We start from the raw sequence: 15,857 nt of genomic DNA on the forward strand, positions 1-15,857 counted from the left end.
GTCCCAGCCTCGGCGTTTTGCGTCCCCTCGCGTCCCAGCCTCGGCGTTTTGCGTCCCCTCGCGTCCCAGCCTCGGCGTTTTGCGTCCCCTCGCGTCCCAGCCTCGGCGTTTTGCGTCCCCTCGCGTCCCAGCCTCGGCGTTTTGCGTCCCCTCGCGTCCCAGCCTCGGCGTCTGACGGAAAATTTCTTTTAACCTGCAAATGGCACTAAAAATATACTTTCCGCCTTACTACTTGCAGCTAAATATAGAGCTCTTGTAATCTCTCACGTAGCTCATACATTTCAATTGGATGAAGTGTTTTCTTCATACAGCTGGAGGACGTTTTTCCTAATTCTTCCCCCTCAGCCTGGAACAGGTTAATGGCATCGGCCACTGGAGGTGTTTTTTCCTTCTGTGTCTGACGTCTGTCCACCCTGTTACCCCCCCTTCCCTCCATTGACACGCGTGTTTGGCTCAGAGAACAAAAGTCTTGTGTATATGAGCAGCTTTAGTTAATGACTAACCTCCCCGCTCCCACTGATTATTACTTACCTGACTTCTGCAGGACCATGTTTAGTTAACCCCAACATGGAGACATCCAGTACAGTCATTGACCTGTTATTCAGGAGTCCAGGAAAGCTGGGTTACCCTAAAGATTGCCTTGCAGTAACCATGTATGTTTATAACCCACCACTCCCAGAAATGAAGAATGGGGACGTGTTTGTGCGCCGGTTGAAGGGGGGTAGAGGAAGTTTTTAAGAATTGCAATAACTATTGGGGTTATACTGTTTACTTACTGTTGAAATAAACTGGTCCCTGGTCATGTGATGTCACACAGGTGCAGGGCTCGTTATATATATATATCCCTGGTCATGTGATGTCCTACAGGTGCACGGCTCGTTACATCCCTGGTCTTGTAATGTCTCACAGGTGCATGGCTTGTTACATCCCTGGTCTTGTAATGTCTCACAGGTGCATGGCTTGTTACATCCCTGGTCTTGTAATGTCTCACAGGTGCATGGCTTGTTACATCCCTGGTTATGTGATTTTGCGCAGGTGCATGGCTTGTTACATCACATGACCAGGGACTAGTTTTTACCCACTGGGAGTAAACTATAAAGCTTCCTATGGAGTGTGAGCAAGCAGAGATCGAGAAATTGTACATCTTTTCATTACACAAACAATATCAATTATTTACTGAAACTGGACACCCCCTTAAAGCCTTTGGCCAAGCCCTCTAAAGGGCTACCTCTTGACTGTAACAAATGGGGGCATGTAGAGTACAGATCATACTGTTATCCGGGATTAACAACTGGATGGATAATTAATCTCCTCTTTCTGTCTTTTCTATCTGCAGGTATGGCCTCACAAGTTTTAGTGTACCCACCATATGTTTATCAAACTCAGTCAAGTGCCTTTTGTAGTGTGAAGAAACTGAAAATAGAACCAAGTAGTTGTGTGTACAGCAAGAGGAGCTACCCCCTACGTACCGACCTGAATGCTAGACAACTTGGATTTGCACATCCATCTAACAAGACTAGGGCTCCTTTCCAGACAAAGAATCCAATTGACAGACCTCGCCAGCAGACTGTCGCACCCCAGGCCGGCGCAGTCGCTTTAGAAACCAACACAGGTGCTCCCGGGGACACAGCAGCGCAGGCGCAGCCGGATCCGGAAGAGGCACCGACCGTCGGGACACCGGATTGTGCATCTGATTTGCTGGAAACACATCAGCGATGTGGATTGAAGCGTAAGAGCGAAGAGTTGGAGAACTTAGGTGGCAACATGCAGATTGTCGATGAATTGTCTGTACTGCCTGCCATGCTGCCGGGCAATGCGGCTAACCCAGTAACTGTTGTGGCAACCACCGGTGCTTCAAAGCAGAATGGGGCAAGTGTGGACGGGGACTATCAGTTGGTACAGCATGAAGTGTTGTGCTCGGTTAAAAATACTTACGAAGTATTGGATTTTTTGGGCCGGGGAACCTTTGGACAGGTGGTCAAGTGCTGGAAAAGGGGCACAAACGAGGTGGTGGCGGTGAAAATCCTGAAAAACCATCCTTCGTACGCACGCCAAGGGCAGATCGAGGTGGGCATCCTGGCACGGCTAAGCAGCGAGAACGCGGATGAGTTTAACTTTGTGCGGGCGTACGAATGCTTCCAGCACCGGAACCACACCTGCTTGGTTTTTGAAATGTTGGAACAGAATTTATATGACTTTTTAAAGCAAAACAAATTTAGCCCATTACCCCTGAAAGTTATCCGGGCCATCCTCCAGCAGGTGGCCACTGCACTGAAGAAGCTGAAGAGTCTCGGTTTAATTCACGCTGACCTCAAACCCGAAAACATCATGCTGGTGGATCCTGTGCGGCAACCGTACAGGGTGAAAGTCATAGACTTTGGCTCCGCTAGCCACACATCCAAGACTGTCTGCTCCACGTATTTGCAGTCTCGTTACTACAGGTAAAGCTCGTTTTAGCCTCTTTCAGGTCTTTGTGCGATAAAGCCCTCTACAAATACTGCGGCTTATGGGTAGGGTTTGCTTTGTGTTTTGTTTTACACCTTTTCCCATGATTTGTGTTGGGTTCTGGCATTTGTTGGTGTTTACACTGATTGTGTTTGGGCTTTTCTTCTGCTTGTAGTTTGAGGGATTAGCTATGCTACATGGTTCCTAAAGCAAAGGTTTATTTGTGTGAATGAGAATTGCTTAAAGGGACATTTCTTGATTGCCTGAACCGGGGGGTTTAACATTGTGACCCCACACGTTCACAACCCCTCTGTGTGAGTAGCAGGATTGTGTCAGTGTGGGAGCATTTTTTTCACCTGCTTCTTTGAGACTGACAGGTAGCAGAGTACAGTGCTGTCAGCATTGTAGAAGTAAGTGGGGTGCTGGTCACGCACAAACTCTTGACTCATGTGGAGGGTTTGGAAACCTCTGTTTGCTTGATTCGGTAGAGGTCTAGCAATCCTAAACTTATCACCCATCCTGTGGTTGTTGCTTATTATGTATTGTATTGTTCATACGTTTTGTGGTCTGACCCCATGATGTAACCCTGACCTGGAAGTAGCTTGCCTAGCACTTTCGCAACTTTGTTTTGGTGATCAACAAAGGTCCCTTCAGTTGTTCCCTAATAACTTTGACGTTAGTGGCAACCAGTCACGATGATTGTACTGTTCGATCGGTGTAGGTATTACAAGTTGTGTTTTTTTTTTTTTTGGGTGGGGAAAACCCCCAAACAAGTTAGAGGGTTCATAGCAAGTTTTCAAGTTATCCCCAGTCCACAGGACAACCCTAATGGGTGGGGTCTGACTGATCACAAGAATGGATCCACAGCAATCCAGTTCTCACGAATGGGAGGGGCAACAGGTTGAACTGCTCAGTTAAGACTGTTGAAAATTGCAGGGCACAGCGCTAGGGTATCTCTGGCCTCCCATGGACCGTGAATAGGAGTGCAGGAGATATCATATAGTTGTGCTCTGCACTTTCAGACGCTAAAATGCTATTAAACGGAGCAACAGGAGGAGCGTGCCGCCCATTAGTGAGAATGGGAACTCCATTGCTGGGGATGATCGCGTGATCTGCGGGGGCTCACTGATCAACTTATTATCCACTATCCTGTCCATAGGAGATAACTTCTAGATGACTTTGTCTCTTCTAGACAGCAATGTTACCTTTCAGAAGTGTCTCGACGTAGGATTTTTTATTCCCTTTCCCCTCAGGTTATTATAATTAATTTGCCTGATAAAGTTTTGTGTGTGTCATATGTTCTCATGTCTTTTGGCATAGACCTGCTATTGTCCAGGGCCAGTACTGAGCAGTTTACTTTGGTTATTTCTTGTTCGCTTTTGCATCTTCATTTGCCATCAGTTTCTTGTATAGAGAAAGCTTTGTATATGGTAAGAGGTGACTTTACAGACTATGATGCGGGAATTATTCAGCGTTGGGGGACAAGTGGGTCACTGTCTGACCATTTTGGTCAACTATCTGACCACGCAGTCTTGGTTAGCGAAATTGTAAAGAAGAATTGATAGTGTCTGGGTAATGAGTTTGGAAATCGTTCCACTTCAAATATAAAACTTTTTGTATTACTAGAATCTTAAAGCCAAAGTTTTAGTAACTTTGAAATCTCAGAAGTTTCAAAGTTTTGGAAGTTTCTCGGTACCATCCAACTCAGATGAGCGCACGCATAAGGAATATTTCATACATCACTATTGGATTTGTATAAAATCTAGATCTAAGGACCCGTAAATGATAGACGCAGTCATCTGTGACCCATTTCGAACGTGTTATTCACGTTATAAAATCTCCTCCGAAGTGTCTCAAATCTTATAAATTCTGAATATGAAGTATTTACACGCAGGGCTATGATGTAACCTTTCCCTTCGAGCCCTTTTTGTGTTATTTTTAGCGCACAGACATGAGATCTCCTCCTATGGCTCATGTTTTAGTCCATGTTAATACTGAGGTGTTCCCATGTTACTCACGTTACAGGTTGGAATATGAGGCGTCCGGGTAAAAATGGCTAAATTCTTTCAAACAAGGTGAATCATCCCTTTAAAGCGAAATGAGAACGCGTCAGGTTTCTACAAATAACCACTTCTGTTATACCCGTTGCTGAAAATAACAGGTTGTGCGCCTCTCTGTCATGACCCCCGGGGGGCCCATCCTGAGCTTAGTCACCGTCACCCAATGCTATGAGCAAGTCATTGCTGCCTGGGACCACCATGTCCTCAATATAGACCGAGGGAATGGGATACCGGCAAAAGTGGTGGTGTAGTAAATATTTTGGGCAAAGTTTAACCCATGAAATATACAATAGTGAAGTTTTAACTGATCCTTTTTGCTTTTATGGAATTAGTCTGCTTCCAGAAATGACTGATGGCGGCTTAAAGGAATTGTCTGGGGCCTTGGTGAGGATGTTGGATCATGGGGCCTGGGTGCTACTCTTATCCGCTATTCTTGACAGCTTTCAATGCTGTGACTATAGATGCAAATTGCTCTGTCCGATGTGTAGTGCCCATGCCAGGGTATCGCAGCAATGGCTAGTGAGAATATTAGGGCTCATATATATATGGGGGGTGACCAGCGAAATGGCAGGTTCTGGCTTAATGGAAATATACCTTTAAAATCCATCATGGTAAACCAGGGAGACTTTTCTCATAGATCCAGGCACCGTGACTTTTTTTTTTTTGTAGGGTAAGCCGCTATTAATGAGCCAATAAAAGTATTGGAAACCTATCTAATATTGTGTAATACCCCCCCCCCCCCCTTTACGAGTAGATAAGTTTGTGAAGCCGATCTGCTTACTTGGGTTCTGCTCAAGCATCACACGGGCAAATGTTATTCTATCACTTTGAACCCGCACATCACTGAAATGTAGCAGCTTTGCTTAAAATAGGCCCCCGAGCCCCGGCCAAGGCACGCTGACTACTATAGATGGTGAGGCTGTCCGACCCGAGAGTTGAAAAAAGACAGAAGTGCGTCGCTAAGTGGCTTCGTTTGCTCAAGGTCAGCATGATCTAAAGTGAGCTGCGCTAGTACTAGCCCTGTGCTGTATACTGGCAGCAGTATATATTGTATAGACCATCTATACAGTAGACCAGAAGACCACCCAGTTCCCCTCCTGCCAAATAACTAACATGTTTCTCTGGATTTCTCCTTGCATTAGTATAATAAGAAGCTCGCCTCCATTATTTCATGCAGAGGTGTTCGCTGTTAAAGGAAGCATGATCTATTGTGATATTTTGTAAGTTTAAACTACTTTTGGCAATCCAGAATAATATTACATAGAGAATGATTTGGGTTCGGTGGCCGTGCTGTGTTGTCATATATTGTAGGTTTCGCATTGTCCGAGCCTTGACTTGGGAACTCCATTCTGTGTGTTGGTTGGAAGTTCAAGTTCAACCAGACGCATGGGTTACCAGACTCAGACTTGACTGTGTGAATCTAGGCCAAAGGATTAACCGGGACAAAGAAGAAAGGGAGAACCTATGGGAATCGTCCTTTTTTTTTTCTTTTGTGCTAAGACACAGCTAGGGCGTGGTCTAGTTTTCAAGATGACTTAAAGGAAATCTACCATCATGATAACCAAGGACACTTATAGATCCAGGCACCGTGATTGTAGTAATCTTCTTCCTCCTAAAATCAACTTTTATAATTATGCTAATGAGTCCGAAAGGGCTACTGGTGTCTCACCCTGCTCCGTACTTCCATCTGTGCCCCTGCACAGTGTAGCAGTCTATGAAGCTGCAGCATGGAGTGCATTTCTGGCTCATTGGCATAATTTTAATAGTCGATTTTAGAAGGAAGGAGGCTGTGGATAACAAATAGGAGAAAACCACATTCACAGTGCCAGGTTTAGTGCTTGCTTCTGATGGTATATTTCCTTTAAACAATGTTTGGTGGGGTTGCTCCAGTACTTCCAGTTTGAGCCTTGCGTCCATCTAGGAAAGGAGAGGTCACGGGACGCCTTGGGTCAGGGGCCTACTGAAAACCTGAAATCTCTTCAAAAAATGGAACTAATGTCACATCTCTGAGGGGACCAGTTTTCAGATGAGGTGGGTCCTGAACAACTTCTGTTCTGATGTGGGGCCCAAAATAGTGATTCGAAACCTGGGATCTGGAGTGGGCTAAGCATGTGGTGTTTTTTTTCTTATTGCCCCCATTCATGGAAAACCCCTTTAAGCACCTTATTTTTTGTCTCCAACGCTGACTGCACAATTTCTCCCACATATAACAAAGTTCTAGCACAAATCGTAGTTTCCTCCTCCTTTTTGCAGTGCTTTCCGTTTGTCTTCACGTGTGGAGCGCCCCTTATTATACCGGGAGAAAAGGGTGTACACTGTTCCCGATTTCTGGTGGCTCCAGACTCCACATTCTGCAGTCGCGCCGTCATACGTTATTTTCTGAGGAACGTTCATTTTCCTGTTTCCTTTGGCAGAACTTCCGTACATGGCAGAAAGAAAAAAAAAAAGAAGAGGCCTAGCGGTTGCCTCATGCGTCCTGCAATGTGAGCCGCCGCCGGTGTCGTAATAGATGAACTTGAAGCAGTTCTGTATATTGGTGTCTGGAGGAATGGCAGGAATGTGTTGTTGCCTGTAAATGGTCTGTACCTCAGATTCTTGCAGCCGCCAATTAACCTCTAAGCTCCCGGAAATGTTCTAGATTTGTGCCAGCTAATTGGAGATAATTTCTAATGAGGCCCAACTTTTTTGTCTATGATTGAGCTACGCGCACTGGGGAGCTACACCCACTCATCAACCTACGTGTATTACGTGACTATAGAATAATTCTAAGATACAAATATAAACATTCTTACGGTACATTCACACACGGTATGCCCGCTGCTGTGGCCTGGGCTATGTGGGGCGGCGTGTCCCCAATCTGCTGTGGCCTGGGCTATGTGGGGCGGCGTGTCCCCAATCTGCTGTGGCCTGGGCTATGTGGGGCGGCGTGTCCCCCCGCTGCTGTGGCCTGGGCTATGTGTGGCGGCGTGTCCCCCCGCTGCTGTGGCCTGGGCTGTGTGTGGCGGCGTGTCCCCCCGCTGCTGTGGCCTGGGCTGTGTGGGGCGGCGTGTCCCCCCGCTGCTGTGGCCTGGGCTGTGTGGGGCGGCGTGTCCCCCCGCTGCTGTGGCCTGGGCTGTGTGGGGCGGCGTGTCCCCCCGCTGCTGTGGCCTGGGCTGTGTGGGGCGGCGTGTCCCCCCGCTGCTGTGGCCTGGGCTGTGTGGGGCGGCGTGTCCCCCCGCTGCTGTGGCCTGGGCTGTGTGGGGCGGCGTGTCCCCCCGCTGCTGTGGCCTGGGCTGTGTGGGGCGGCGTGTCCCCCCACTGCTGTGGCCTGGGGGGTGTGGGGCGGCGTGTCCCCTCGCTGCTGTGGCCTGGGCTATGTGGGGCGGCGTGTCCCCTCGCTGCTGTAGCTTGGGCGATGTGGGGCGGCGTTTCTCTCCCGCTGCTGTAGCTTGGGCGATGTGGGGCGGTGTGTCCCCTCGCTGCTGTGGCTTGGGCGATGTGGGGCGGCGTGTCCCCTCGCTGCTGTAGCTTGGGCGATGTGGGGCGGCGTGTCCCCTCGCTGCTGTAGCTTGGGCGATGTGGGGCGGCGTGTCCCCTCGCTGCTGTAGCTTGGGCGATGTGGGGCGGCGTGTCCCCTCGCTGCTGTAGCTTGGGCGATGTGGGGCGGCGTTTCCCCCCCCCCCGCTGCTGTAGCTTGGGCGATGTGGGGCGGCGTTTCCCCCCCGCTGCTGTAGCTTGGGCGATGTGGGGCGGCGTTTCCCCCCCGCTGCTGTGGCCTGGGCGATGTGGGGCGGCGTGTCCTCCCGCTGCTGTGCTTAGATTCTGACACAGCCCTTCCCTTCACCTACTATACTGTACTATTCAACCAGATGCCTACACAGTTCTTCACTAGTGCCTTCTCACCGCTTCTAGTAACTTATTTAGAGCCCATTAAATCTTTGATCTTTATGTCTGTTTAGTTGCGGATTAGTTGCATCTGTTATCTTGAGCCCTGAAGTTATCTCCAGGAAGCTTTATTTATATGAGCCTCTTGGGTTTAGGATCTCGTTGATTCTAAGGCCATTTTAATATTTGCAGCCTGCACCCATGTTGACTTTTAATGGGCAATTCCGTCATCCGTATTGTCCACTCTCAGGGCCATCCGTTTGCACTAGAAGAGATAGGACATGCCCTATCTTTTGCCACGCTGGATTTACGGTGCGGTAGCCTGACTTCCAATGCAGAAGGGAATGGGTGCAGAGCGCTTCCCCTCTCCTGCTTCAAGAGAAACTTCCTCCATTCACTTGGAGGATGTCCCTAACCTTGAATTAGTCCTACGTTAGTGTTTCTTTGTGACCAGCAGAACTATGAATACAGCAGTGAGGTATAGGAAAAGTTTCATACAAGTCTTAGATGGTGGTTAAAAGTGAACACTCACTGTAATGGGAGTGCAAAGAACAGAACCAGCGCACGAGTCATTGACCCGAATGGTTACTTGTACAGCCACATGAATGGATGTCGGCTCAACCACTTGCGTATTCATGGCCGTCACGTATTATGAGCAATAGAAAGAACTCGTAAAAGGAGGAACAAGTAGAGGAAAAGCCGGGCACACCTCACACCATCCTCAGGAAAGTGGAGCACGTCCTTAATTATGGCCTTTGTGTAAGTAGCCACCAGCTGGTGATGGTAACCCTCTCCACGTGATCTCATGTATCAGTCTATGGATTAATAATGGATGATTCAGAGGTGACGTCTCCCTCGGACCAGACTAGTTTGTTTCTCTGCACGGTCCGGTCACAATCCAGACCGATTACTCTCGAAAATTAAAAAACAGGAAAAAAAAGGAGCATCCGCTTACCATCGCTGCCCCATCTATACAGAGCGGATTAAGTGCTTTTGCATTGGGGATTGCCTGAAGTTCACGGCCCTGCGCAGAGCGGGTGTTGTTGGCCATGTTATTCCCTCCACTTCAGCGTTTTCATTTAGATATTGGCAGGGGCTCCGGCTCCCATGATTCCATTAGCTGAACGAGCCTTTCAGGCATGCATGGCCGCCCGCCAAGGCATCGGTCAGTAAATAATTCAGATGGCAGCTGGGGTGTCTAGCTTCTATTACAGGGGCCCCGAGACTGATAGCATGTATTATTTTGACAAGGCTTTGATAGAAGCTCTGTAGTTTGGATAATATTCTGCAGAGCGTTACATGCCCCGTCCCAGCTCGCTTTAACCCTTTAACTTCGTCTTAAGTCACCGCTGTGCTTTAGATGTAAGCAATTGCCGTAGTAGTAGTAATAGTTGACCTGGGCTGCAGTGTTTTTTTGGGGGATTCTTGAAGCAAGTATTTTAGGGGGTTTGAGGTGCCACAAAAGAGAAGGATATGACTGTTAGAAACTATATACAGGTGGCCGCGGTCCCCTACTTAAGGACACCCGACTTACAGACAACCCATAGTTACAGACAGACCCCTCTGACCTCTGGTGAAGCTCTCTGGTTGTTACTATAGTCCCAGGCTGCAATGATCAGCTGTAAGGTGTCTGTAATGAAGCTTTATTGATAATCCTTGGTCCAATTACAGCAAAAAATGTTTAAACTCCAATTGTCACTGGGGCCAAAATTTTTTTTTGGTCTGAAGTTACAATTATAAAATATACAGTTTCGACTTACATACAAATTCAACTTAAGAACAAACCTCCGAACCCTGTCTTGTACGTAACCCGGGGACTGTCTGTATATGTATACACACGCACACACATGTGCACAGTGATAGATGGGGAGTGTCAACATAACCCCGCCCAAGCACAGTGATTGACGGGGAGAGTCTGCATAACCCCGCCCACGCACCCTGTGATTGAGGGAGAGTCTGCATAACCCCGCCCGTGCACTGTGACTGACGGGGAGACTCTGCATAACCCTGCCCATGCACTGTGACTGAAGGGGAGACTGCATAACCCCACCCGTGCACTGTGACTGACGGGGAGACTCTGCATAACCCTGCCCATGCACTGTGACTGAAGGGGAGACTCTGCATAACCCTGCCCATGCACTGTGACTGAAGGGGAGACTTTGCATAACCCTGCCCGTGCACTGTGACTGAAGGGGAGACTCTGCATAACCCCGCCCGTGCACTGTGACTGACGGGGAGACTCTGCATAACCCCGCCTGTGCACAGTGACTGATGGGGAGACTCTGCATAACCCCGCCCGTGCACTGTGACTGATGGGGAGACTCTGCATAATCCCGCCTGCAGGTAGCAGGGTCTATGGCACGCTGTCTGGTAACACTGGGTGACTTTTTTTTTTTATGAGGCACTAGTTGTTGGTTTTTTCTTTTCTTCAGCTTGTGTTTAATTTCCGTTTACGACTCTGTTCTTGGTGTTCCATCCCCCGTTCTCTCTCGTCGTTGATTTTCCACAATGCCCACATGTAACCAGTTTGGAATCGGATAAGAACAGAACAGCCCGGAGTAAATGAGATTATGGGCCTCGTCACAGGAGTATGGATTATTTCATGACACTTATGTCTGTGTGCGGTGACCTGTCCACCCGCTGCACTCGCCTCGGGACACGTTTCGCGCTTGTAAAGGGTCACAGTAAATTCACCCCCCATTCCCTTCGGTCTCGGATGCGTGTCGCTTCTCAGCAGGAGCGAGTGAATTTGATATACTAAGACGTAGAATTCACGCCGCTCCTTGTCTCAGCCCGAAAGAGATTTTGTGAAACTTATAACTTTTTTGGCCATGATGTGTATTGGCTCCTCCAGAATTGGGATAAAGGCTGTGGACCCCGCCTTGTGCTTTCTGCTGTATACAAGATTGTAGCAGAGATGTGATATAATTCTGTATATTGGATAAATGAGCGATGTGCTTCACTTATTGCTATGGGAATATGTTTGCAGCAATGTGGCTGGAGGACCCCCCCCCCTTACTACTTGGTAACTCCAGGTTTAGCAATACAGAGGCCTCTGGGAATTTTGCAGCTTGGTGAATAAGACCTTTGTATATACATCCAGGCATGAAACTTTCAGACCAACCATATGTGGTCCCCGGCCCTAGCTCTTGATCAAAGGGATTGGGTGATGGGCGACCGGGGCCTGAAGTACACATGAGTGATCAAGTGAAAGAGAACCCACTCATTATCTCTTCACCCTCCATTGCGTCATTGTGGCTCTTCAGCTGATCACAGCGCTGGGAGGGGAAGGGCATTGATGAAAATCTTGTGATCACGTTTCCCCCTGCTGCCCCAAGGTCCTTGGTGTGACAATGGGGAGGTTATCAGATGAGGCAGAGGGATCTGTTGTGGCATTTTGGTCCTTATGGCATAGTAGTAATTTCGGATTTATTAAAGGGTTTATATATTATATATAGGTATAGTGCATCCCTATGGTCTGTGACCCTTTAAAATACTCCCTGTCACCAAGTCACAGCAAATAATTGTTTGTTTTGTTCAATGAAAAGTTATGCAATTCTTCAATATACTTTCTGTATCAATTCCCAGATCTCAGCTTTCTGTCATTCTACAGGAAGCTTCCTTGTTTACTTCCAGACCCTGGTCATGTGATGTCGCACAGGTGCACGGCTCGTTAAATCCCAGGTCATGTGATATCGCACAGGTGCACGGCTCGTTATATCCCTGGTCATGTGATGTCGCACAGGTGCACGGCTCGTTATATCCCTGGCCATGTGATGTCGCACAGGTGCACGGCTCGTTATATCCCTGGTCATGTGATGTCACACAGGTGCACGGCTCGTTATATCCCTGGCCATGTGATGTCACACAGGTGCACGGCTCGTTATATCCCTGTACTGTACAACCCCTTTAACTGTTTGGGTGAAATTTGGTCTGCAGTGCTTGGGCCTATCCCCCAGTCCTTTTGTACTTTATATACTTGGGAGTGTGTTTGCTGGCCCGGTCCTACTTCTCACCAAGGCACAATACAGAAGGCAGCGCTTCCCTCCTGTGTGTAAGTCCAGCAGCTCTGCTCTCATGTCACATCCTGATCTGTGTCATGTAGCCGTGAAAATCCATTGCCAGGAACATTTCCTGACTCCTGATGCAAAAGGAATTTTCCATGACATAAATTTCTTGTATTTTACACAGAAAGGTCCCACTTTGGATGGAGATTACAGCGCGCAAATAACGGCGCCTGGTCACGTAGTTTCCTGGAAAGTTAGTTTTTAAGCAACTCTGGGTTGGCTACAATGTTAGGGATTTGCAGTTTAGGATTTCCACATTTATGGGAAAAATGTTGCAGATTGTAGTGTCCTATCTACTAGCAGCTTGTTATAGAGCAGGAGGAGCTGAGCAGATTGTACATAGTGTCCTAGCTGCAGGCAGCATGTTATAGAGCAGGAGGAGCTGAGCAGATTGTACATAGTGTCCTTTCTGCAGGCAACATGTTATAGAGCAGGAGGAGCTGAGCAGATTGTACATAGTGTCCTTTCTGCAGGCAGCGTGTTATAGAGCAGGAGGAGCTGAGCAGATTGTACATAGTGTCTTATCTGCAGGCAGCATGTTATAGAGCAGGAGGAGCTGAGCAGATTGTACATAGTGTCCTTTCTGCAGGCAACATGTTAGCATGTGATGTATAATTAGTTGTAATTGGCAATTAGCTGGTTGGTACAATCGGGTTCTGAAGTCGTTCCCCTTCTTAAAAGGGAATTTTTAGGACAAATCTAAACTTGTTCCTCTTGCACCTGTCAGGGTCTCATAACTTGCATCTATAAACGCTGTGCTCCCATTTATAGAAATATTGTGCATTCTTCTTCTTCTAATATTTTACATTTGGATGGCGAGATCTATTTGTACAGTCGCTGGAATGTGCCTCGGTGGGGGGTGGGGATGTCAGTCACTTGTGTTGAGGGATTAGATCCTTTGATCCCTACTATTAATAGGGTGTGATGATTAATTTGTGGCTGTTGTACCTCGTTGTCTTGAGGGTACGGCCACACGTTCCCCTTGCAGTGGGTTTTGAAGCACAATGTAACGAAATGGGGAGGAGCTTGTGCCGATCGCATCTGCGTTTCCTCAGGATGTGAGCAATTGGAAACTAGCGCCACGTGCTTTGTATTGACAGAGGAAACGGAGGTGCGATCGGGACAAGCTCCTCCCCTTTCCGGTTGTATTGCGTTTCAAAGCACATTGCAAGCGGAATTTGTGACCACACCCTCAGTATGTCTTTCGGGTGTGGATGGAAATGGTAGTTTTTCGTTGTAACCCGCTCTAGGATAACATAGCGCCCCCCACAGCCCACATTCTAGAATAGATTGTTCCTGGTCGTACCAAGATGGTGGGTTATCCCCTATCCTCTGTGAGGGTCCACTGATCATGAGAACAGAACCCCTAGCAATCTGTAGGACCCCGGGGGTCCTGTTCTCACCAGTGGTTGGAGCAGCAGCCCGGGTCCTACCGCTCCGTTGAGTAGTATGATCAGAAATGCTGGGGTCCGTTCTCATGATAGGTGGGGGGTCCCAGTAGTTAGACCTCCTCTTGCTTGTTCTCTCTTATCCTGTGGTTTGGGAAAAGCAAACTTGAGTCCTTACGACCCCCTTTTAAGGCTTCAAGATTGTTCCTCTTCAAAACCAAGAAAAAAAAGGAAATGTTTAATTCATAAATTTTAAGTTTTCAGCCCCCGATATAAAAATAGCTTGTAGTTGTTCCCAGCAGCAATTATTTTCTCGGAAATCGCTTACGGAAAGGATATTTCTGGAGCGGTCCCACGACTCTTTCGGACTCGATGCCGAATGATTTTATTTATGTTTTTTACGTGAATCACATTTGTATCTTTTAATCTTTTATGTTTCGTTAATGTACAAAGTCGTCTTGCGCGAAGCAGAGAAAGTCGCGGGGGTTGTGATCTGTTCTCTTCGTACTTTGTTGTGAAAATAATCCGTTCTACCCCAAATAGACGGCATGTGTCGCCAGCGCCGTCGCTGCTTGTATTTAGGCCTGGAAGCTTTATTTACATCGCTCTGTTCTTTCCTGTTGTCTCCTCGTTCAGCACCAGGAATAACCCAGGAGCCATGGCACCATCAGGAATGTGCAGGCCCGGGACACTATGGAATGCATGCGGTTCCATGATATCCCCCAAAATATAAAGGCCGGATTCCTCCATCCAGACATCTGCTGTCATACATTTATATCTCTCTTCCTGAATTCCTCAGATATTTACAAAGCCATAAAGTACCGAGCTCCGAATACAATGTATGAATGGCGTCGTCTAACATTACATATATAAAGAGGCTGTTTTTCTGCCCTGTTATGCCCTCTGCATAGGGCGTATTTAAAGGGATTGTGAGTAGTGCCGGCTACAAGTGCTTGTTTCCCGCTTTGCATATCCATGAAAAGATGATTACCTCTACATTGCCTAATTAAGACCCATCCAAGTGGGATGAGAATACAAAGCCATGGGCATCCCATTGGCTTCAATATAAGACGTGTAATGTGGCATTGTAGGAGAATTAAACGCTTGCCGCCAGGTCCCCCCCTGCTCCTAGATTCCTGCTGATCACTGGAGCATCCACAAGACAACCCTTGGTCAATTTCTTAATCTCATTTTCTTTTTGCTCCATTGAGTCCAGGATTACAATCACATAGTTACCTTCTAAGAATCCCTGTTACGACACAGGGTCCCCGGAGCCCCTGCACTCTGTGTCACCCTCCTCATCCTCCATTGTATGTGATTGCAGTACCTGAGATGGCGAGCCTCATGGGCAGCCTGCAGCTAAATCCTTGGGATTATGCTGCATTCACAAGAGAAGATCGCTTGCTACAATCCTTAAAAAAGCTGGGCTGGATAATATGATAATAATTTATTTATATAGCACACACAGATTACGCAGCGCTGCTCAGAGCTTTCCAAATCAGTCCCTGTCCACAATGAGGCTCAGAGTCTAATCAACCTGCCAGTATGTTTTGGAGTGTGGGAGGAAACTGGAGGACCTGGAGGAAACCCACGCAAACACAGAGAGAACATACAAACTCTTTTCAGATGTTGACCCTGGGACTTGAACCCAGGACCCCAGCGCTGCAAGGCTGTAATGCTAACCACTGAGCCACCATGCGGATGGAATTGGTTATTGGAATTGGTAACGTAGTCATTTCTGCGCCCGCGTTGACACTTTAGCCTTTACCTTTTCAGGGGCTTCTTGTTTTTAGTTTCATGAACCTAAAATCCATTTTTCTTAACTTTTCAGAAGTTTGCAATCTGAATTAATCTGAATTTTTAATGTTTAAATCCCTTTAATTTGACGCAAAACTAACACTGGAAAGTCTAAGGCCCGAAGTTTCTTCGTGTTTTTCCAGCACAGAACTGGAATCTTACAAGAACAGAAGCGGAAAAGCGAGCGGAGAGAAGCGATTAGGAAACTCCTCTATTAGATTACACAATAACGTTAT

General features: G+C 47.5%; 1 protein-coding gene across 2 annotated transcripts in view; it reads left to right on the top strand.

The window, feature by feature from the left end:
• HIPK3 (homeodomain interacting protein kinase 3) overlaps positions 1-15,857 on the top strand; it is a 65,334-nt gene that overhangs the window by 18,866 nt on the left and 30,611 nt on the right. For both annotated transcript variants that reach the window (XM_072118623.1, XM_072118624.1), the window contains exon 2: positions 1,337-2,441. In XM_072118623.1, coding sequence (XP_071974724.1) covers positions 1,337-2,441 — 1,105 coding nt within the window. The remainder of the gene's footprint in view (positions 1-1,336; positions 2,442-15,857) is intronic.

This window comes from Engystomops pustulosus, chromosome 7 (genome assembly GCF_040894005.1).
Source record: "Engystomops pustulosus chromosome 7, aEngPut4.maternal, whole genome shotgun sequence".
NCBI classification, from domain to species: Eukaryota; Metazoa; Chordata; class Amphibia; order Anura; family Leptodactylidae; genus Engystomops; species Engystomops pustulosus.